Here is a 22,542-nt window from a genome sequence, read left to right on the forward strand (position 1 = left end):
GTATGTAGTTTGAAGACTGTTAGATACCGGTTTAGAGCCATGATTTATGTTTCAGCTCTGCGATGTGGAGTTTGTGGTCGGCGAACTGAAGATAAATGCCCACCGCATAGTGCTGGCAGCGTGCAGCCCCTACTTCAGCGCCATGTTTACCAGTAAGTCCCGGCGCACACAAGCGTAAAGGCCAAGCCTTATCAGACTCGTGTGAGCTCAATGGATTCCTCCGAGTGTTTACGCGCCTTAGCACGACTCACTTTGGAAGCGTCCCGTTGTGCCAAATTGGACCAAATGTATTCAGGGAAGGTTTTGGGAATTACACGATCGACGCAAAGCTCCTCAAGGCAAAGACAGGTGTCAATTACACTACAGCGGCACGCATCTAACGCTGTTTAGAACCTCCGTAATCCAGACATTTCACCCGCTGCTAAAACACTGCCTTTGAATTGGCATGCGGCCGACGGCCGGCGGGTGGCCGTAATGAGTAAGAGTCGCCGGACAAAGACATCGCGGCTCGCCGGCGGCTGTTGAATCTGCGCCAGACGCGCGGCCGGTACGACGCAACGTCGGCGCCCGGCAAAAACACTGAATAGGGGGCGGAGGCGGCTCAATACCTCCCGCCGGCAGCGGGAGCCGGCTCAGGCCAATCCGGCGCCGCCGAGCCCCAACTGGCACCGAAAGCTGGGAAAGCCAGTGATGCGTGGTTGAGCCGGCCGCCAGCAGCCGGAGCCGGCCCGCCGCCGGCCGACTGACCGTCGGTCGCCCGGCCGCCCGGTGACGGGCCTGGCGAACGGAGCCGCTGCAGCGCACTCGGAGCCGATCCCAGCGCACTCGGAGCTGATCCCGGCGCACGGCGAGACGGGACCTACCCGAAACGGCAACGTCACTAGGTGGACCGCTGGGAGCATCGATCGGGTTGTGCCCGAGTTCACTGGGGCTTGGTCAGCGACCGGGGTCAATGAATGGCCTGGCTCCAGTCTGTGTATCCTTTGGCGTGATGCTGGGTGGGGCAGCGAAGCAACACTTGATGTCTTAACTCCAGGGATACCGGCGCGGCGTGACCCGATGTGAGGCGCCTCCGGCTGGTAAAACGCAGGTTCAAGCGTGCCGCCAAGTCGCCGTCGCATTCCAGCCGCGCGAGGGTCACGAAACCGTCCTGCTGATATAGACTGCACCGCAAGACCCCAATGCATCGCGGAGCAGCCGCGAGACGTTCTCTGTCTCCCGGAGGGTCTGCGAGGCGCGCGTGCTCGCCACGCCTCGACTAAGTGCTCTGTCATACTCAGTCTCTCAACCTCGGCGCTGCGGGGTCGGGCGGAAGGCCGGCAGCGGATGCAAGCCGGCGATCGCTGACGGATGGCCGGGCACGGCGGCCGACGCCGGGCCGCCGCTGGTCGGTGACGGCGTCGCTACATCCCGCCGGTCCCGCTCTCGCCGCGGTGGCCTCTGTTGTGGCCTCGCTCGGCCTGCCCCGTCCGGCGGCCATCACGGGGGTGCGTCGCGCCGTGCCGCGCCGCTCGCACCGGAAGCGGCCGGCCCCGGCCCCGGCCCCGGCCCCCAAGGCCGTCTCTCTTCCAGAGGCGGCCGGCAGCCGGGATTGGCAGGCGGCTCTCGGCGAGAGAGGGGGGGGGGGGGGGGGGGGGGGCATGCGGTCATGAGGCGACTGGCCGCCTACCTCGCTGCGGATCGATCCGGCTCCGCTGGCCGGCCGGCCTCCGTCGCCGTGCGCCCGCCGAGCCGGCCTCCGTCGCAGTTGGGCGGCGGCCAGCGGTCGGCGGCGCACGTGGGGTTCAGCTGACGCCGCGAGCCGCATCATCGACGCACTGGAGGCGCCGGGCGGGGCACAAAGGAGTCGACCGCCTCCGGTCTGCCATCTGGTGTCGGCCGTCGGCGGATGGACCGTCTAATGCAGGCGGCGGACCCGGCGCGCACGTCGCGTCCGTTCGCAAAAAACAAAAATAAAAAGAAACAGACGTGTATAGAACGCAGGACGGTCCGGCAGACGCCTTCGCGGATACTGTGCTGTCATGTGTTCGTTGCAGTCGGCATTCTGGATAAGCGATGCTAACGGGCAGTGTTTTGTGTTGTCTGTATTAATGGGTCTTGCTTATAACTAGTACGCATTGCGTAGGTATTAGGAGTTTGACCTTGAAATATATCTAGGTGTGTATGCTTGATTGTTCTGAGGCATTTGTGATTTAGTTTGTTGCGAGCAGTTCGAAGCGCGTAGTATAAATGAAGAAATTACGGAGCATTAACGAATCGCAGCATTAGCATATTAATGAGCATAGTCGTAATGGTCATTAACGGACCATTAATCGAGACAATAGGGCGCTCTGAACACATAGATAGCATACGTTTCCTTTTTGTCTTTATCTGCTTTTATCTGGCTGCAACGGCAATAGGGTTTTATTTATTCTGGACCACGCTGGTGAGACTACACTGCGCTCAGGCCATTACGGTGTTGCATTACCTCGCCCTGACAACGACCTTCTTTGACCCATAGGTGACTTGGCCGAAAAGCGACAGTGTCAAATCACCCTGCATGACATCGATCCGCACGCCATCCAGCTGCTGGTAGACTTCGCATACACAGGCGAACTGCAGATCAGCGAGGACAATGTCCAGGTCAGTGACCCAGCCCCGGTACGCCGGACATGGCAGCGGCGCATCGCCATGATTGCTGACATTTCGGAGGGACAACGGAGCGGTGACATGCAGTTTGGTGCATGAACTGACTGACGATGCGCAGACCAGTGTACTGATGCAGCGGTGGCATGCACGAGTCAACGACCCCAGACATGATGACGGGTACATGTGGGCACCTCCGTGGCAATCATGGCGGACAGTGGACTTCCATTGTGATGACGTCACCAAACGGAACTAGGTTTGATCGTCATCGGCATATAAAGAGATGGGGCGAAACAGTGCCATTAGTACCTTTAGAAAGCGATCATTGCGCCGAGATGTGCGGATGTGCATATGGACAGGTCGATATTCGACAAACTTATTACTTAGCTTTTTCTGATTCGTCCAACTCAGCGTCATTAGCAGGCCACAAATCGGTCCTATCGATGACGCCGTCTGGCCGGCCAGTCTCCTACAATCGGGTGGTCTGACCGCCGCTTCGATTTTGAATGCAAGGTACGTGCGAAGTGATATATGCTCTGAGGCACGTCAACCGTTAACCACTGTTTTGTGAAGAAATTTCCCTCTGCTTCCGATGATTGTTGGCTCCTCAAGCCGCGGAGCTGTTGTCAGTTTGGTCGATATAAATCCAATTTCGGTTGGTGATGCAAAGGCAGGTTCCACAGGAGGCCATCAAGTGCATGCCTCCATCACTGCCACGCCTAGTTTTGTCCATAAGATTGAATGCTGGGTGTGAAGGTCACACCTGAGGAGCGGCTCGTCCGGACACTGCGCGTGAAGACCGCGGCTTATTTGCGATTCGTTGCGATGAATTCGCTTAGGAACAGCTCCTTGCCAGAGGCTGCTGTAGGGCTCGGCGTCGATGTCCAAGACATGTCGGGCTGTCCGGATGTCACTCACTTTCACCAGCTGGCCCTCGCAAGGTTGCACCGGCCCAGACCCAGAAGAAACCCAGACAGAGGCCTTTCTGTCCCACCGCTCACTAGGATCGGAGCCGGCTCTGTCCGGCCGCTCACTAGGATCGGAGCCGGTTCTGTCCGGCCGCTCACTAGGATCGGAGCCGGTTCTGTCCGGCCGCTCACTAGGATCGGAGTCGGCTCTGTCCGGCCGCTCACTAGGATCGGAGTCGGTTCTGTCCGGCCGCTCACCAGGATCGTTGCCGGCCCTGTATGCGTACCGATGAGCCAGGCTCCCGGTCAACGGGTTGGACCAAACTCGCCACCAACGACCGACTCTGACTCACAGCTGTCGGGCACTGGTGTTTCCCTGACACGGACTCCTAGCGGGCCCCTGGAGGTGGCCCGACACGTAACTTTGAGGCACTGCATTGCTCCGGACTGCTCGCTTCAGACGGTCCACATCATTGGTGTCGGACCTCCGGCGACCCCTGGAGCGGGGCCCTGACGTCGACCACCGAAAACCAGGGCCTCTCCTGACGGCGGGCCAGCCGCTGCCGACGGCCTGCCCGTCCCCTGGCGGCCGATCGGGGTCGGCGGGTCAGTCGCTGCCGACGGCCTGCCCGTCCCCTGGCGGCCGGTCGGGGTCGGCGGGTCAGTCGCTGCCGACGGCCCGCCCGTCCCCTGGCGGCCGGTCGGGGTCGGCGGGTCAGTCGCTGCCGACGGCCTGCCCGTCCCCTGGCGGCCGGTCGGGGTCGGCGGGTCAGTCGCTGCCGACGGCCTGCCCGTCCCCTGGCGGCCGGTCGGGGTCGGCGGGTCAGTCGCTGCCGACGGCCCACCCGTCCCCTGGCGGCTGGTCGAGGTCGGCGGACAGCCGCTGCCGACGGCCCACTCGTCCCCTGGCGGCTGGTCGAGGTCGGCGGACAGCCGCTGCCGACGGCCCACTCGTCCCCTGGCGGCTGGTCGAGGTCGGCGGACAGCCGCTGCCGAAGGCCTGCCCGTCCCCTGGCGGCCGGTCGGGGTCGGCCAACGCACATCGGCCGACCCGCTCCGATCGATTTCGGGCGCGGTCTGAGTGACGCGCGGTCGAGCCAAGCAGGCCGGGCGCGGCTCCACTCGGAGCAACAAGTCGGTCGCGTCAGCCGTCCGCCGCTGGCATCCGACGACTGTCGCTCCAACCACGACCCCGGCCCGGCGGGGCCCGGCGGCAGCGCTAGGGAACGGCGCGGAGCTGCTCTAGCAGCCAACCGGGCGACAGCAGCCAGCGACCCCGGCCCGGCGGGGCCCGGCAGCAGCGCCAGGGAGCGGCGCGTAGCTGTCCTAGCAGCCAGCCGGGCGGCAGCAGCCAGCGTGTCGCGTCCACCTGCGAATAGTTTCCTGCGCGGACGTCCGCTGCAGAAAACACGGCAGACCGCTTTAACGATGAAGCGGTTTTCGACATCCTCGCTCCCCGGCGTAGTCGTTTTTTTGGTCATTAATCACGTTAATGGATCGTGTTCTTAGGCACCCAATTTATCACGATGAGCTGCAAGCTGAACGTGTCCGAGCAGCTCGCGAGTCGCCAGCGATAGCGCGTGGTCGGCATCACCTCGGCGCGAGTCGGTGCGGCCGAACCCGGCGGGGTCAACGGCCTCTGTCGGCCGTCTCCAGGGTCACGAGCCGCCGACTGTCCCCAGGCGGCCACAAACCACCGCTCTTCATTGACCGGCGACCGGGTAGCGTGTCGCCGACGCTGAGCCATGGCTGGTACAGAATTAACCACCCGTCAGGTGACGAGGCGGAGGCGGCGGCGGCGGCGGCGGCGGGATCCGTGACTAGGAAGGTGCCGAGCAGCCTAACCGGAGCCTGACGTGCAGCTCCTCCCCATAGCCAACAACGCGTGACTGTGATTTGCCAACTCGTACCTGGCAACAGACAGCTGACCATTACGCCCCATTGTGTGCCAGAAAGAGCGAATAGCTAATGAATACGTATTATTGTGGAACAGAAAGGCAGGCATATGATGTTTATGTGGTGTGGTTTGGCTGATTACGTTTAGTTTCGCGCCGCGCAGCGTGAACAATTAACAGCTTCGCTGCGCTTTGTGATACAAATGCGGCGAAGTGAAGATATGGTTTTTAAGCATGGCTGAAAGGAGGCCGGTGCTATTGGCAGTCCTAGGTACGTCTGATACCTGCTCTCCACTCTGTGGTAGTCGTGATAAAAGACAGACAGCAACGTGCGAGACGGCCGGTGCATGACTAATGGGGCCGGTGGGGAACAACTAGGTGCAGGCAGTATTTCAAGTAGGTCCCGCCGCAGCTCGTGCGGGCTCTACATTTTGAGGGATGTGCATATAACGTTTGGGATTACACATGCCATCGAAAATCCGCAAGCCTTGTGTATAAATTTGCTCCAAAAAGCAAGTTCGCCCTGCAGCCTAGCCTCGTTCACAATATGGTCAAGCCAACAGATATGTAATATGTGTCACACTAGATTAGGGTAGTGGGGAAGTATGTCAAACCCATACTCCTTTCGGAAATGAAGCCATCATGCTTGCCTTCAGGGCCCTTGTTGTTCCATGGAAGTCAGGAACATGGCGGTTCCTCGTAGAGAAAGAGGAAGACAGAGAGAGAGAGAGAGAGAGAGAGAGAGAGAGAGAGAGAGAGAGAGAGAGAGAGAGAGAGAGAGAGAGAGAGGAGAGAGAGAGAGAGAGAGAGAGAGAGAGAGAGAGAGAGAGAGAAGGTCTGGTCTAGACCTTTGGTGCCATTCCGAAGCGCTCAGCTCCGAAGTGTCATGCTTCAATCGCTCGGTGCTGCCCTCCACCCGCCACGACGTCACATGTTTGCTGACGGCAAGGGCGGAAATGGCTCCACGAAAACAAACTGACCGAATATAGCTTAGCCGGCCTGTGTATATCTCAACATATTTTGTTACGAAATAACAGATCATGGCGGATATCGTTTCACATTTTCTCCGGATATGCAGGTCACATCGGATGTCATATTTTCGATGCCACCATTAACCGGGTTCATAACAGCTAGCAGTGGTCGATGTACTACAGCAAAACTACCGCTTACTTCTTCTGTAGAAATCGCGGGCCCCTCGGAGAAGCGATCACTATCTTTTAGCTTGTCATTTGGCCGGCGTTCCTGCAGGAGAGAGGGACGCGCAAGAGCGCCGGCCGACCATTTCCAGCTGCGCAGCGCGCCGCGCTATCGGCAATATTTGGGGGACCGCGCTGACGTCACTGCCCTGGGGCGCCGCCAGCTTTTCTCCGCCGCCGGGCGGGCCGCGTCTTTGTGCCGATCGCCATATGCGGCGGGCAGCCAACTGCACCGGCTGCACCTGCTGCCCCCGCCCTCCCTCCCCTGCGTGCCGAGGCGGCCCGAGTGCGGCCGCAGCACCAGCCGGCTGTCGGCCGGTCGCGGCCGCCGTCCCTCCGCCGCTGGGGACGCGCCGCGGCCGGCCGGGGTCACTGACCTCGTTCGGTCGGGTCACTGACCTTGCCAGGCCCGCACGCACCCACGGCGCACAAGGAGCCGTTCAACGGAGCGCCGGATGCTATGATTGGCGGCAGGTGGCGCTTTTTGCTGCGGCTGTTTACCCGGCTGCCCGTTTGCTTAATGGTAAGCGCGAGCGTGCGCAGCTTTTTGTTGCTGTTAGGAATCGGACAGAAAGCACTCCTGGAAAGGTGTGCTCAAAAATACTTTACTGCAAAAACACGCACGACTTGCAAATTGTCACGCTACGTTGTCACCTGTAAACGCTTTGTCACTTCAACTGGTGACAACAACCCACTGTACCACCCAGGCAACAGTCTGGGGTGTGGATTTGGGCTTTGGGTTTTAAGTTTCCGTGGTTGGTTACCGGCCGGTCGTGTCACGGGCCTATGTGTCATCTTTGCTGATGTGAAAGCGTCAAAACGACATTTAGAGCGTTAAGTCGATCTAATCTACACAATCTCAGAAACTCATTACATTATGGATGACCGATGATTGGGATGTTGTGCCTGTCATTCGTCATGGTTTCAAACAATTGCTGGCCAAACGTTAGCACGGCCATGACGCCCCACGTCCTTGGTCATCATTTTACAGACTGGAAACCAGACTGAGCGTAGCCACATCACGCCAATATCGAACCACCGGAACTTTTGGCGCCGCCCGCCGATATCGAACCACCGGAACTTTTGGCGTCGCCCGCCGTGGTGTAGGGCGAGCCGTTTTACGCCGTGTCGTAGCCTCCCGGATTTTACGACGTGGACGTTTACACGCCCCGGGGGACAGATTTCGACGTTTCCGCCTGTCCTAGATCGTGCGAAACTGGACAGAATGCCCGGCCGAATGCTCCGGTATGCCGGCGGCGAGGCAGCTGCAGGGCCGGCCACGGTCGGCGGTGGCTGAAGTGGTCCCGGGTGACCGGGTCGCCCCTGACGGGCACTGCTGGTCCCCGTAGGTCCTGCTGCTGGAGTGGTTCCGGGTGACCGGGTCGCCCCTGACGGGCACTGCTGGTCCCCGTAGGTCCTGCTGCTGGAGTGGTCCCGGGTGGCCGGGTCGCCCCTGATGGGCACTGCTGGTCCCCGTAGGTCCTGCTGCTGGAGTGGTTCCGGGTGACCGGGTCGCCCCTGACGGACACTGCTGGTCCCCGTAGGTCCTGCTGCTGGAGTGGTCCCGGGTGGCCGGGTCGCCCCTGACGGGCACTGCTGGTCCCCGTAGGTCCTGCTGCTGGAGTGGTTCCGGGTGACCGGGTCGCCACTGACGGACACTGCTGGTCCCCGCAGGTCCTGCTGCCCGCCTCCAGTCTGCTGCAGCTGAACGGTGTACGAGAAGCCTGTTGCTACTTCCTGCTGAAGCAGCTGCACCCCTCCAACTGCCTGGGCATACGCAGCTTCGCAGGTGGGCCCTGGCTCCTAGGCTGCCACCCCTCCCTGGTGACGTCGGCGACCGCAGGTGGCGGGCCGAGCAAGTGCAGCAAGTGGGAACATTCCGCGGAAATTACTCTCGATCGGCAGGAGGACTGATGTCTGTAGTTTAGCATCTTCAACTACCTGATGTCCTCGCGGATCAAAAAACTGTATCGCGCATACCTGACGCAAAGCATTCCTTTGTCCACAATAAGGTGTAACGAGCGTGGTCCAGAAGTAAACTGTTGGTATATGGACCTGAAACGCATTGTTATTCGTTTTAATCCGCGCCTCGCAAACCATTGACGCACTCCTGCTGATTAGCAGCAATCACGTATGCCAGTGAGGTAACATTTTGAAATTGAAGTTTGTGCTTCTATATTTTGATGCATGCAGGCGTATGCATTTTGACTTATACATTTGAGCCAAAATTCTTCAATATTGTTTTCCTTCTGATGCAAAGAGAGCATGAAAAGGTCGTTTGAGCTCCCCACAAACACACACAAGCACATTCCAAAGCGGCCGATAGTCACACACAAGCACATTCCAAAGCGGCCGACAGTCACACACAAGCACATTCCAAAGCCGCCGACAGTCACACACAAGCACAGTCCAAAGCGGCCGACAGTCACACACAAGTACAGTCCAAAGCAGCCGACAGTTACACACAACCACATTCCAAAGCGGCCGACAGTCCAGCACCGTTCGGGCCTCAGTCAAGCGATGTTTTCAGAAGTGCTTTGCTTTTCAGATGCCCATGCCTGCGGCGAACTTCAGCTCCGGTCCCACAAGTTTGCCCTTCAAAACTTCCAGGAAGTCTGTGGCACGGAAGAATTCCTCTTCCTCCCCTTCAAGCAGGTCAGAACACGTTCAGCACTGCTCCGGCGCGCTGTGTAGCTGCAGACCATATCGCCGTCCGGAGAGCTTTTTCGTGCCGAACTTGCATCAATGGTGGCGTTGGACCGCCGCGAACAGCGGCTCCGGCTGTTTGGCTTTCAAAGAGTTGGCAATCGACCAGCCGTATTTAATCGCAGCCTAATGGCGCCTTAGCTTCTGAAAGCCATTCTGTCGCCATCCATTTAGGCTTAATTTCTCACAGATCTAGACCATGCCAAAATTGTCAGGCTAACAGCCACACCTCGTGCTGCACCAGCCCTCCCAATGCTACCAGCTTTTGGTGTCCCCTCGATTTCCTGTTTTGCTGCTGCAACCGATGCGCACGTATGTATTCTTTTTGTGAGAAGGTTTTTAGAAACAAAGTCAAGATGCATTAGCGCGTATATTGGCGGGAATTAGGGGTCTCCCATTTGCACGCACCTACCATCATCTCACGGAGTGTCTTCGCCCGCTGTTGATTCGTTCAGATTCTTCAACATAGCTGTATTTCGTACGGCTTTCGTATTTGAAAACGTCATGCCTTCTTGTGTCGGCATTCATAACGTGATGGCGTAATAAAGAAACGATCGCGTGCCGCCTCTCCTGCCAGGTGAATGAGCTGATAGCCAGCAACCAGATGAACGTGGCGGACGAGGAGACGGTGTTCCGGTCAGTGGTCAAGTGGGTGCGACACGCCGAGGCGGAACGCAAACAGCACGTGTCGGAGGTGCGCAACAACGGACCTGTATGGTGCTGCTGGGTCTGGGTCATTTAACCAGGGTGGGCTCATATCATAAGCTGATAGTGGCAGCATTGTTACCTGAGGCTTCAGTGAATACGGTGTAAAAAATGCAGGGTACACGGTCGTTTGAGCGGAGGCAGCGCCGTCCGAGGAAAAGCGTTTTGACGTCGGAGATTACGGTCTTAGGGTGGAGCATTAGTGCGGGGAGATCGCAGTTTCCAGGAGACCGAATCATCACCCCAAGCTGCAGATTCCTTTCCCGTCAAACCGCACCGTCGACAAACAGAGATGTCAACCTCAGGATGAAGGCAGTTCTGCCTGATTGTGCATTGACGCACGCTGGCTCCGACCCTCGTCGTCAGCCGATGTGACACCTCGCTCGGTGCCGTGCCTGATGTGGGCAGGAGGCGTGAGCTGAACCTGAGTCGGCGGGGCCCGAGCGGCGCCTGCTGCGTGGGTGGCGCCCACCCTTCACCTACATCCCTCGTGGCCGACCCTCTGGGAGGCCATCAGCCGACCGGCTATCATTTCTAAATACCGCCCAGCCCGCTATAAAGCCCAATAACAGACGTGGACCGCGGTGATCCGCAAAATGGATTATGAATGAGCTATGGTGCTCAGGTTTTATGGTCGGCGAGAAATTATTCGATGCATCCGCGGCCGACCTCTGGTGACGCATGAGCGCAGCCCCGCGGAGCGTTTAAGAGCGGCAATTTCACGGTTGAGGGAATATTTGCGGGCCCATGGCTTGAGATGACGTCCCGTGCCTCCGCCCTCCGCCCCTCCCATGCCCCCGTGAGTTACGCGGGTGGCTTGCGCTCATCGGGACGGACATGTTAAACTCTGCCAGTGAGAGCGCTTGCAGTTCCACCAGGTGTGCGTATGTGTCGGTGGATCAGACGTATGTGTCGGTGGATCAAAATTATGTGTCGGTGGATCAAAATTATGTGTCGGTGGATCAGACTGATGTGTCGGTGGATCAGACGAACAGTAAACTTTGACAAATCACCCAACATTTTGTGCACATGATTGTCCGACTTCGCTCCACCTAACATTGAGTCGAGGTGAAATGCCACATCAGCGTCCGCCACTGGATGTGATGTTCCGCCATGACCGGCTCCCTCCAGTCTCTGTCGCCAAAACGGGAATCCTTTGTCCCTTTTTAAAAAAGGGAACGCGACGCACGTCGTCACGCCTTTTTTGGAGCGCCGGCGACTGCGCTGGTCACAGCGTTCATGGCCATAGATTAGCACTCAGGGCCAAGGCTTAGCGCTCAGAGCCAAGGCTTAGCGCTCAGGGCCATGGATTAGCGTTCAGGGCCATGGATTAGCGTTCAGGGCCATGGATTAGCGTTCAGGGCCATGGATTAGCGTTCAGGGCCATGGCGCAACCGGGATTCGAACCCCACGTGGGAGTCCAAGGCGCTGACCATTCGACCATACGTCTCTGCTCGGTGCCGCTCCCGCCGCTGACCCGGGAGCATGTCACCCGAGGGTGTCGGGAAGAACCCCGTCGGTGAATGTCCGACCGGCCGTGCCGCAGCTGATGTCGCACGTCAAGCTGCCGCTGCTGCCGCGCCACTTCCTGGTGAGCACCGTGGACCAGGAGCCGCTGCTGCGCGACGACCCGGCCTGTCGGGAGCTGCTGCTCGAGGCGCTCAAGTACCACCTGCTGCCCGAGCAGCGCGCTTCCATGGCCAGCGCGCGCACCGCCGACCGCCGTCCGGACGCCGCCGCGCCCTACCTCTTCTCCGTCGGTGAGCCGGCTCCGTCTCGTCAGGCTGTATGTGAACGAGGGGTTCCCACGCATTTTACGTCATCTTGTGGTTATGCTATACGCTGCGGTGAGAGTAGACTGGCCAAATGCGTTTAAGATAAGCTATCTACCACATTATACTTTCCACAGGTGCAAGGAGCATGACACATTGTCAAACCATCGCTCAGAAACAGTGTCATGCGTCATTGAACAAAGCGGAAGTTATTCCCAGGTATCAAGGATAAGACAAAGGATGCATTAAGGCGTCATGGCTCCCCAATTCTTTGACAGCAGAGATGTACGAGATGTACACGGCAGGTATGCACGACAAGCAGATGTAGAGCGGTTCACGCCGCATGATTGTGAAGCCGCGCCGTCCACGTCGCCCACCCCGGTGCCACCTTGCCCACACGCTGTCTGGCCGGCAGGCGGCGGCAGTCTGTTCGCCGTACACTCCGAGTGCGAGGTGTACAGTCCTCGGCTGGAGCGGTGGCTCTCGGTGGCCGCCATGAACACGCGGCGCTCACGTGCCGGCGTGGCCACGGCCGGCCGTCGCCTGTACGTCATCGGCGGCTACGACGGCTCCAGCGACCTCAGCTCGGCCGAGACCTACCACCCGCTGGCAAACACCTGGAGCTACGTCTCGCCCATGGGCACCAAGCGCAGCTGCTTCGGCGCCGCCGGACTCAACGGTCTCATCTACTGCTGCGGAGGTCAGGGGCGGCCCGCCGCTGACCGGCTGGAGCGTGTAGGTGTAATGAAAAGGTAGCTGCATCGGACAGCCTGAGTGAAGCCCACTTTCGGCATGTAGCGATTTTGATCTCACTCAATGGCAATTTGTCCAACTTGACTAAATGATAAGATATGCAGCCGCCAGCTCTATCGGCTGCTTCATTGCTGCGTCGGTGTTGTGAATTGGCTCAAGGCAGTGTTGTTCAGCCTACAGGCCGCCAGTGACCGCTCCGTGCTGTGCCTTCAGGTTACGACGGCGCCTCGTGCCTGAGCAGTGTGGAGCGGTACGACCCGCTGGCCGACAGCTGGTCCTCGCTGCCCCAGATGCTGTCCCGCCGCCGCTACTGCCGGCTCGCCGCCATGGGTCAGTGGTGACGACAGCGTCTTCAGGCCTGACATGACCTCAGGCCAGGTTTGGAGACGTCCGGTCGCGCTTCGCTGTCCAGATTGGTGTTAAAAACGATGATTGCTTGTCTGCTGTTTTGTCCCAGCCTACGGCGGAGTAGCTTGTTGTCCAAGATCGTTGTATAAGCCTGTTTTTTATTGCATGTGACTGTGACCGATGCCGTCAGACAACTGCCTCTACGCCGTCGGCGGCTTCGACTCTGCCTCCTATCTGAGCTCGCTGGAGCGCCTGGACCCCAGGGTGGGCAAGTGGATGAGCCTGCCGCCCATGTCCAACAGGTACGGCTCCTTCACTCGTAGCGCCTTGCATGAATGGCTCGACGTCCGAGTGCACCAGTAAGACTGCGGGGACATGGAGCGAGTGTTCAGTAACAGATGTGAAGCTATTTATTACTTTCGTAACATAGACACTACCAAAGCTGAAGTAATCCAGCCAGACACCATTGGGAACCTGTAAAAAGCAGACTGGTAATTCGGAGCCGGAGTCGAAAAAAGCTTAGATAATAGAAAGGTTATAATAAGTCGAATATGAATATACAGCAGGCTAGTAAATAATTAATAGGTTAATAATAGCTTAAGTCGGGGTTAAAAAAAGCTTCAAAAACATGGCAATGCCTGCTCCAGTCCGATGACATCTCTGGGCGCCTTGCATCAGACAGTCTTCAAGAGGAGGAATGAATGAAGAGTTGCACTTCCAGTGGCTGAAAACGTTGAAAACTATGAAGTCCCAGAAAGCGTGAGAAATGGGCAGCATCGGGACGTGCCAACTGACCCTTCCCCACAGTTCAAACGAGGAATACTCCGCCGATGGCCTCGCTCCTAGTCATGCAATGCTATAAATTCCTAAGTTGAGAGATGTGAGCTAGTTCAGCAAACCATCTTATAATTTACCTTTTGACCGGTCAAGACTGGCGTAGATACCCTTGAGCGGTGTAATGCTCCAGCGCAGCCAATATACGTCCGGCTCTCTCTCTCTCTCTCTCTCTCTCTCTCTCTCTCTCTCTCTCTCTCTCTCTCTCTCTCTCTCTCTCTCTCTCTCTCTCCTCTCTCTCTCTCTCTCTCTCTCTCTCTCTCTCTCTCTCTCTCTCTCTCTCTCTCTCTCTCTCTCTCTCTCTCTCTCTCTCTCTCTCTCTCTCTCTCTCTCTCTCTCTCTCTCTCTCTCTCTCTCTCTCTCTCTCTCTCTCTCTCTGTCTTTCTTTCTCTCTCTCTCTCTCTCTCGTGAATAAATCCTGCATACAAATATCTGAAGAATAGTCGTACTCATATGCATTCTGGTATAATGGGAATAGGAGGCCACACGAACTCGGTTAATTCATTTCAAATATTTCTGGCAAGATTGGGTTTCACTGTGCCGCCTGGTACGTTTCATGCGGATGGTTATTGGAATTCTCATCCTGGGCCAGGATTGTGTTCGATGAAATTATGGGCATCGCTACAAGGGACTGTAGATCATCTTTCCACCGTCAGCTATCCAACTGGAAAATAAAACCCATCAATTCTGTGGCTTTTCCAAAATCTGAGGAAGCTGAGGACAGACAAGAAGGTTTCACCAGCTCTGCAAGGGGTTTGTTTCCGCAAGAGGAATGGTTATCCCTCAGCAAAAAAAGTTAGCGACCTGGTGTGCAAACTCAGCGGAATGAGCGGTGCACCGCCGGAGTCCGGTACGCGTCTCCGGACGCCGGAGCCCCGTGACGTGTCTCCGGACGCCGGAGCCCCGTGACGCGTCTCCGGACGCCGGAGTCCGGTACGCGTCTCCGGACGCCGGAGCCCCGTGACGCATCTCCGGACGCTGGAGCCCGTGACGCGTCTCCGGACGCCGGAGTCCGTGACGCATCTCCGGACGCCGGAGTCCGTGACGCGTCTCCGGACGCCGGAGTCCGTGACGCATCTCCGGACGCTGGCGCCCGGGACGCGTCTCCGGACGCCGGCGCCCGGGACGCCCCGCTGGCACGGGTCAGAGGTCTTTGTTATTCCTGGTGACCGCCCACTCGCGACGCCCGTTGTTCCGGGGTCGCTGAGAGCGCCAGCCGCGATTCATGGCTGACCTGTCGTGTAAAACAAACTCCGTCCATCGGCAGCATGTAGCTGGTTCTAGGTGTGGGTGTGGCGTGATGCATGTTTGGATTCGACGAAGCTAAACGTCGTGTCAGTGCGAATCACCGCCGGTGTTTGATGGGAGAGAGGGATGAGACGACGGGTTTGCGAAAGCGGTGGCAGCTTCCTCGCTCTTCGGGACAGACATTGCGTAACAATTTGTCCGCAAATTTACCCGCAGATCACGCGACACATTGTTTCTCCTGATCCCACGTCATCTCTGTCACGATCTGCCATGTCTGTCCCCGCGTCACGACTCTGTTGCCTGGTGGGTGAGCCTCCTCGAGCAGGCCGAGCGCTGCGCAGGAGTTACGTCCGCCAGCTGCAGCGTCCGCGCGAGCAGTGTGGCCCGTAAAAACGGCGCAGAGTAGCGGTGAGAGTGTGTAGGGCAGCCCCAATGCTCCCTATCTCAGAACTAGGCATTTGGTCAGCTTGTTAATGGTTTGGAGCATCTTGTTATTTTTAATTGACTCCCTCGATGCTCGTTGTTTCAAGCTATTCCTATTTGGCATTCAGTGATATTATGAACGCTTCATTGCGCAAGACAGAGAAATGTGTTAGTAAGATTCCTAAACCTTCTGGTGCTATCTGTATTATCTGCAGAATGCATCACCCAAAATGGACATCATCACTTCATCACTCCAATTTGAGCTTCCATCTTCTGACCTCCCCTGCAGGCACGATAGCCCGCAGGCAAAGTGAATACCTTCTTGATAGGTAACGACCCAAAAATGTCTTTCATCAACTTACTCAGACCCCCATTTCTATGAACGAAACGTGTAGATATGCGTATTCATCGGTAACGCACGGCATACGCAAACCTACATCACAGTAGCACAGCGGCGATTTGAATCGGCTACCAACGCTCATGCCAGCCACCGTACGGCTATAGCCTATCATCCCTGTGCCTTTGTTCTGTTAACACGTTCTGCCTGTGTCCACCCAATCCGATGCATCTACGCTGTCGGTCATCGATTTCACTGTAGCTCTTTCCGTCGATTCCAGTGCGGTTTCGTCCGGAATGTGTTCGGCGTCTTTCCGTCCAGTCCAGTGCGTTTACGCTCGCCATGTGTTCGGCGACTTTCCGTCCAGTCCAGTGCGTTTACGTTCGGCACGTGCCCGGCGTCCTTGTGTGGCTGGTCGGCCGCGGCGCCGCCTACGCGTGAGCCTGGCTCGTCCGTCACAGCAGTGGGGAGGCGCGCTGTCAAAACACGGCCCGTCGCGCCGACCAGGCCGGCGTCGATCATCGAGCCGCGCCCGGCTGCCGGGACCCCGCTGTCCCCGACGCCGGCCGCCGGACAAAACAACACCGCCGCCCCCACCGGGCGGCTCGGCGCGCCGGAGGACTCGGCACGGCCGGCCGAGCGGGGAGGCGGCGCGGCGGTGGTGTGTGGCGCCGCCGCCGGCTGCGGCACCAGTTGACGGGCAGCTGTGTCGGTCAGCCCCGTGGAAGTGGTGTCCGTGGCGAAGGTGCCGCGTCTCCTCGCCGAGGACGGCCGTCCATGCACTCCCGGTGGTTCCTGCTTTGTTTGGGCGACGACTTCCGTGCAATCCAGTCGGGCCGTGCCTTGTTGTAGGGAACGGCCGTCCGTGTGTTCCAGTCGGGCCGTGCTTTGTTTTAGGGAATGGCCGACCGTGTGTTCCAGTAGGTTCGTACTTTGTTACGGGAGACGGCTCCGTGTAATCCAGTCGGGTCATGCTCTGTTGTATGGAACGGCCGTCTGTGTACTCCGTGTGGTTCCTGCCTTGTTTGGGGGTACTGCCGTCTGTGTACTCCCGGCGGGTCGTGCTTTGTTCTGGGGGACGGCTTCCGTGTAATCTTCGCGGTTCATTCTTTGTTGTGGGGGCGAGTTCCGTGTAATCCTAGCAAATCGCGCCTTTTTTGCTGAAGACGGCCGCCTGTGTAATCCCGGCGGCTCCTGCTGTGTTGTGTGGACGACTTCGGTGTAATGGCTGCAGGTCGTGCTTTGTTGCTGTGGACGACCGCCGGTGTACTGCGGGCGGGCCACGACGCCGGCGTGCCGCTGTGTCAGCAGTGGCGTGTCAGGGACATGACAGGTGCCGCCGTGGTACAAGCCTGCCACCGACGACTTGACGGAGCGTGGGACCGGTCGCCATTAGTCAATAGACCGACCGCGTGCAGACGACATGGACCAAATTGGCAATATATTCGGTCATTGCCGCAACTTGCTTCAACTGTGTCCGGTGGTTAAAGCCGGAATTGATCATTTACGTCACGTTTGTTCAGCTTTTTATGGGTTTCATTTTTTCATTGTCATCCTCTGTTGGAAGCCTGTGGTCTAAATTCTTCTGCTTTTGCCGTATTTAGAGGCGTATCGCCAACCGTTATGTATGCATGCATTATGCGTTGAGAGTAAGTTATCTGCTGACATGTCACATTATGTAATGACACTGCCGTGCTAGATTAAGGCGCTATGGGATGGGCGGATCGATTTGACGCCCCCATTCCCACCTTGCCAACATAACTTCCGAATGCTGTAACGCGGTAATGTCAGTCTTTGTTTAACTGTGAGGAAGTGACCGATCCCACAGGACCAGAAAACACGATCATTTTCAAGACCTCTCACCTGTAGCCGATAAAAGCCAGGCCACAGTTGCCAGCGAAGTCAATTCTTTGTGTAGTCTGCAGGCTAATGCAATGAGAAAGTTTCAGAGAAAGTCACACGGCCTTGAGGTGACTGCAGAGAGAACGTCACAATCGAAATTAGGTTGATAACTTATCAATATCAACCGTCACAATAATTAGGAATAATCATCCCGATCATTATTTTCACCTTCCAAAGGTCAGATGAAATCACTGACCTGAAATGGCCGTGGATGATGTTTCGCTTGAAAAAGATATCGTGGTTTACGTTGGTTACGTCGGGTCTGACTACACTTCCGATAATAAATTGGTATTTGACCTTTTTAAACTTAGTTGACCCGGAGGTTACGACCTAGAAATGTTAAAATTTCGCACAAACGAAGTCTCAAACAGCCATGTATGCCCTGTGGTTTTTTGTCTCTAGCTGTTACTTTTTTACATTTCAAAGGGGTCGAGTTGTCGACGTCACCGGCATTGAATACGACCTCGAATACGACGCTGCCCGGGCGCGTGGTATTCAACCGGCCACCCGGTGGTGTGTTGAGGGACCACTAAAGCGGCAGTCTACACGTAATACGTTCAAAGCAATCCTGAGCAAGCTCTTACTCCACCTTCCAATTCTGGAAAGCATAAGACAGCCCACCATAGAGCAGGACGGTCTCGTTACAAGGCGGCGCTCGCTGGACTCCGTTCTCACGCGTGGGAGCACCTCATCTGTGTCTCGACCAGCATTTCAGGAGGACGGCGGGAAATATGCCCAAGTTGGAAGCGAAATGCAGTTTGTAATGGGGTGTGTGGCCTGGAAAAGTGGAGTAAAGTGCAGCTCATATAGCCTTCGGCTATATGAGCTCTCAACTATGTGGGCCACCCAACAGATCAGCTGACGTGCATCAGGCAATGTTGGCGTCTGCTGGATGTGACGGGAGCCAGCATGTGTCGATGCAAAACACGTGTCCATGCGAGTCTCGCACGTCCTGGGTTCTTTCTGTTGCGGTCATGGACCGAGCTGCCGCTCCGCTAGACACCGCCGGCCGGTGTCAGCGGCTCTGTGTCAGCGGCTCTGTGCCAGCGGCTCTGTCAGCGGCTCTGTGCCAGCGGCTCTGTCAGCGGTTCTGTGCCAGTGCCTCTGCGTCAGCGCCTCTGTGTCAGCGGCTCTGTGCCAGCGGCTCTGTCAGCGGTTCTGTGCCAGTGCCTCTGCGTCAGCGCCTCTGTGTCAGCGGCTCTGTGTCAGCGCCTCTGTGTCAGCGGCTTTGTGTCAGCGGCTGCGATGGTCGGCATCGGCTGCCGCCCGCCCACCACCGACCCCTGTCCGCCAGACGGAGCAGCTGCGGCGTGGAGGCCGTCGGTGACTGGCTCTACTGCGTTGGCGGCAATGACGGCACCATGTGTCAGTCCAGTGGCGAGAAGTTCAGCCTGCGCAGCAACACCTGGGAGAGCGTCGCCAGCATGCAGTCCCGCAGGTTAGAGCCGCCGCACTAGGTCAGGTCAGGTCAGGTCTGGGACGGCGTGCGGTAACGCAGGCTACAGGCTGCACTGCAGGGCGGTGCGTACGTTACGAGCGGTGCCTGCATTGCGAAGTCGAATCGATTTAGGCTGTGCTGATTGTCAGCTTTGAACTGAACTCATGTCACGCTGGTTATAGCCTAGCGGGCTGTCTGAAGCGGTAAATGGATGACGTCACCGAGCTGGTGACTGCAATACAGGTAAGGTTTGCGGGTGACATTGGTCCCGGCGCAGGCTTACATACGGCCCGACGAATGTCGTCAAACATAGCACGTCAGCAGACGGCTGAAGCGCGCCGGCGCCGTCCGCCCCGCCGCAGGTCCACCCATGAGCTGATCTACATGGGCGGCCGCCTGTACGCCGTGGGCGGCAACGACGGCAGCTCCAGCCTCAACTCGGTGGAGAGCTACGACGATCGACTGAACCGCTGGAAGCAGGAGCCGCCGATGAACAGTCGGCGCAGCTCGGTGGGCGCCGCTGTGCTTCACTGTGTCAGCCTGGTGAGTGTCGACCGCTGGTTCTGGCGCCGCTCCTAGGTGGCAGCACGACCGCTGGTTCCGGGGCCGCTCCTAAGTGGCAGCACGGTCGTGGTTCCGGGGCCGCTCCTAGGTGGCAGCGCGAGCGCTGGTTCTGGTGTCGCTCGTAGGTGGCAGTGCGGTCTACCGGACTCGGAGTGGAGGACTGGTGGCGGAAGGACCGTTGTGTTTTGATACAAGTGTAGCCCATTGAAAGAGACGGCCAGATGTGTCGCATATGTATCCTTAGTAGTGGGGCACGTGATGTTCTCTAGTGAGTGATGACAGTGTGATTCTGATATTTATTCTTAGCGAGTGGCATAGAATGCGCATGCTCGTGAAAAAAATAGCCAGATGGCTCGCATATTTTTATTTGTAGTAGATAGATGACATTTATGCAGATCTCAGCTTAGATGAGGAGTACCTTTCAGTTGTTTGACGGCTGTTTCTCCCAACGCTTAATTCTATGGAAACGTTTACATATGTAGCCTTTGAGTGTAACCGTTTTTTGTGTGTACCGATGGTGTGATGCAGAACTATGGGTGATGGACAGGACTGAGCCTCTTTATGGCTTAATTCTGTCCCATGCAATCAGCGACCATCCCCTGCAACATGACTTTGTATCTGATTGCGAAGCGTGCCTTTATTCTATATGTTTAGTTGTGGTACACTAAATGATTCGTCCCTCTCTACTATTTGTTTCTTTGCATGCTGTACCGCGAAGGTCGCATTCAAAACCACAATACTATACGTGCGCAATGCTGTGCACACATAGTGTCTTTACCTGACAGGTAGCCCCTGCCAGCTGCATGGGTTCGCAGTGCTGCGACGGTCTGGGTTGGGCTCGCCAGAGGATTCGGTCATTCTTTATCCGGTGTTCTGTCGTCCCACGAACACCTCTGCCAGGATAATCAGGCAGCTGACTTCCGAGCAGATCATGCTGAGACCGGAGGAGGGACACGGGCGCGGTCGATACAGATATGGATGCGGTCGGTTCTGACATGAAAAGCGTATTTTTGTAATGAAGCTGACTGAATGGCCATCCGGCAAACCGTAGCGTCTGTTACTTAGTGACTGGTGCCCGGTGACTGGTGTCCAATGGCTGGCATCCAATGACTAGTGCCCGATGACTGGTGCCCAATGACTGGTGCCCGATGACTGGTGCCCGATGACTAGTGCCCGATGACTGGTGCCCAATGACTGGTGCCCGATGACTGGCGCCCGATGGCTGGCGCCCAACGACTGGTGCCCGGTGACTGGTGTCCAATGACTGGTGTCCGGTGACTGGTGCCCGGTGCCGGACAGCATCCCAAGCTGTGCAGGTGGCTCAATCTGTGGTATCTATCCCTATATGTGCGCTGAATACGAACTGGAAAACCACTGCGGGTGGACTTTGGGCTTGTGGGGAGAGGTTGGCAAGTTGGCTTTGAGCTGGTGATGTCATTCAAACCGACAGAAGGAGGCTTCGCATAGCCAAACATGGTGTCCGTATGCGGGGTCTCTGATGATATTCCCAACGTGGGTTTAATAACGTCTCTGAAGTCGGAGAACAAATGAAGATGGCCGGCCCATGCTGACATCTCGGGAGACAACCTGACCTGAAAATTAATTTTTATGTTCATGTAATTTTCAGCTTCAAAAAAGGGTTAGCACGAGCATTCTACAGGCAAGATCGGAGGTCACAAAATATTTGTACGGCAAAATTGTGGGGCATGTCCGCTAGCCTTCCTCCTCCTGAATGAATACACCCATATCAAAATGTGAGTCCTGCTAGTGGGCACGCATGGTCCAGTATGGGTCTGCTGCATCCAACGTAGTGCTACCTTTATTGCAACCAGTTTCTGGGCGTATTGCTTATTATACTGGTAAGTAGCGCATGGACGGAAGAGCTGCGTGAGCCGCAACCGCTTAAATAGGCTAGGTGTCCCGTATATTGTTTATCGCTGTTTTTTCATTATTCGCCTTGCTGCTAATATCACAATCTCACAATTTGGCGGTAGTTTCATGGCGTTATTCGCCTTGTTGCTGATATCACATTCTCACAATTTGACGGTAACAGAAATATTAACCAGACGTTATGCATCTCACTTGTCAGCACGGCCTCGATTCAATATAATGACGGTGCAACCAAGATCACTTGAAGCTCTGCTGGCTCCCATTTGGACCAGTGCCCCTCATTTTGACAAGACTGGTTTGGAAACCCCACATTGCCCCGCATTTGACTCCGTGGAAGCGCTTCACCGACGCCGACCCCAGAATTTCCACTACTTTAATTTGCATTTCTGTAAGAAACTTTACTGACCAGCGACCTTGCTTTGCCGATACCTTGTTGACTTACAAAGCATTGACCAAGGTGTCCGCTCTCTGACCTTTGCAGTGGCTGCGCCAATCAAAGAAGGCTGTTCAACAGAATTGTTATGCCAACTGACCGCTGCAGGCCACGCGCCCCTAAAAACCCAACCGCTACTAGATTCCAACCCTTGCCTTAACAACGAAGCACTAAGCCTTGTTGCTGTGGACCAGCGTTTGAACGCATGCCGATCATGCATACTAACTGGAGACGCGGCCCGCGACTAGGCGCGCAGCCCACTGACTGAGGACGAGGTCTACTGACTGGAGACGAGGTCTATTGACCGGAGACGGGGTCTTCTGACTGAAGGCGAAAACCACCGACTGGGGAAGAGGTCTACTGACTGGAGATAAGGGCCACTGACTGGAAATGAGATGTTTTGACTTTGGACAGGGATTGTTGACCGGAGACGAGGCCAACCGATAGTAGACGAGGCCCATTGACTGGAGATGACGGCCACTGACAAGGGACGAGGGCCACTGACTGAAGACCAGGTCTACTGACTAGAGACGATGCCTGCTCACCGGAGCCGCAGCCCACTAAC

At 57.0% G+C, this 22,542-nt stretch overlaps 1 protein-coding gene across 1 annotated transcript in view; it reads left to right on the forward strand.

The window, feature by feature from the left end:
• The window catches only part of LOC119098733 (kelch-like protein 17), a 38,378-nt gene that overhangs the window by 12,963 nt on the left and 2,873 nt on the right, over window positions 1-22,542 (forward strand). Inside the window, exons 3-13 of the mRNA XM_037221746.1 lie at window positions 56-152; window positions 2,501-2,622; window positions 8,299-8,413; window positions 9,173-9,279; window positions 9,908-10,024; window positions 11,582-11,795; window positions 12,223-12,507; window positions 12,774-12,890; window positions 13,099-13,210; window positions 18,947-19,090; window positions 19,453-19,633. Of these exons, the coding sequence (XP_037077641.1) occupies window positions 56-152; window positions 2,501-2,622; window positions 8,299-8,413; window positions 9,173-9,279; window positions 9,908-10,024; window positions 11,582-11,795; window positions 12,223-12,507; window positions 12,774-12,890; window positions 13,099-13,210; window positions 18,947-19,090; window positions 19,453-19,633 (1,611 nt within the window). The remainder of the gene's footprint in view (window positions 1-55; window positions 153-2,500; window positions 2,623-8,298; window positions 8,414-9,172; window positions 9,280-9,907; window positions 10,025-11,581; window positions 11,796-12,222; window positions 12,508-12,773; window positions 12,891-13,098; window positions 13,211-18,946; window positions 19,091-19,452; window positions 19,634-22,542) is intronic.

Source organism: Pollicipes pollicipes, unplaced genomic scaffold (genome assembly GCF_011947565.3).
Source record: "Pollicipes pollicipes isolate AB1234 unplaced genomic scaffold, Ppol_2.1 Scaffold_4740;HRSCAF=5597_pilon_pilon_pilon, whole genome shotgun sequence".
NCBI classification, from domain to species: domain Eukaryota; kingdom Metazoa; phylum Arthropoda; class Thecostraca; order Pollicipedomorpha; family Pollicipedidae; genus Pollicipes; species Pollicipes pollicipes.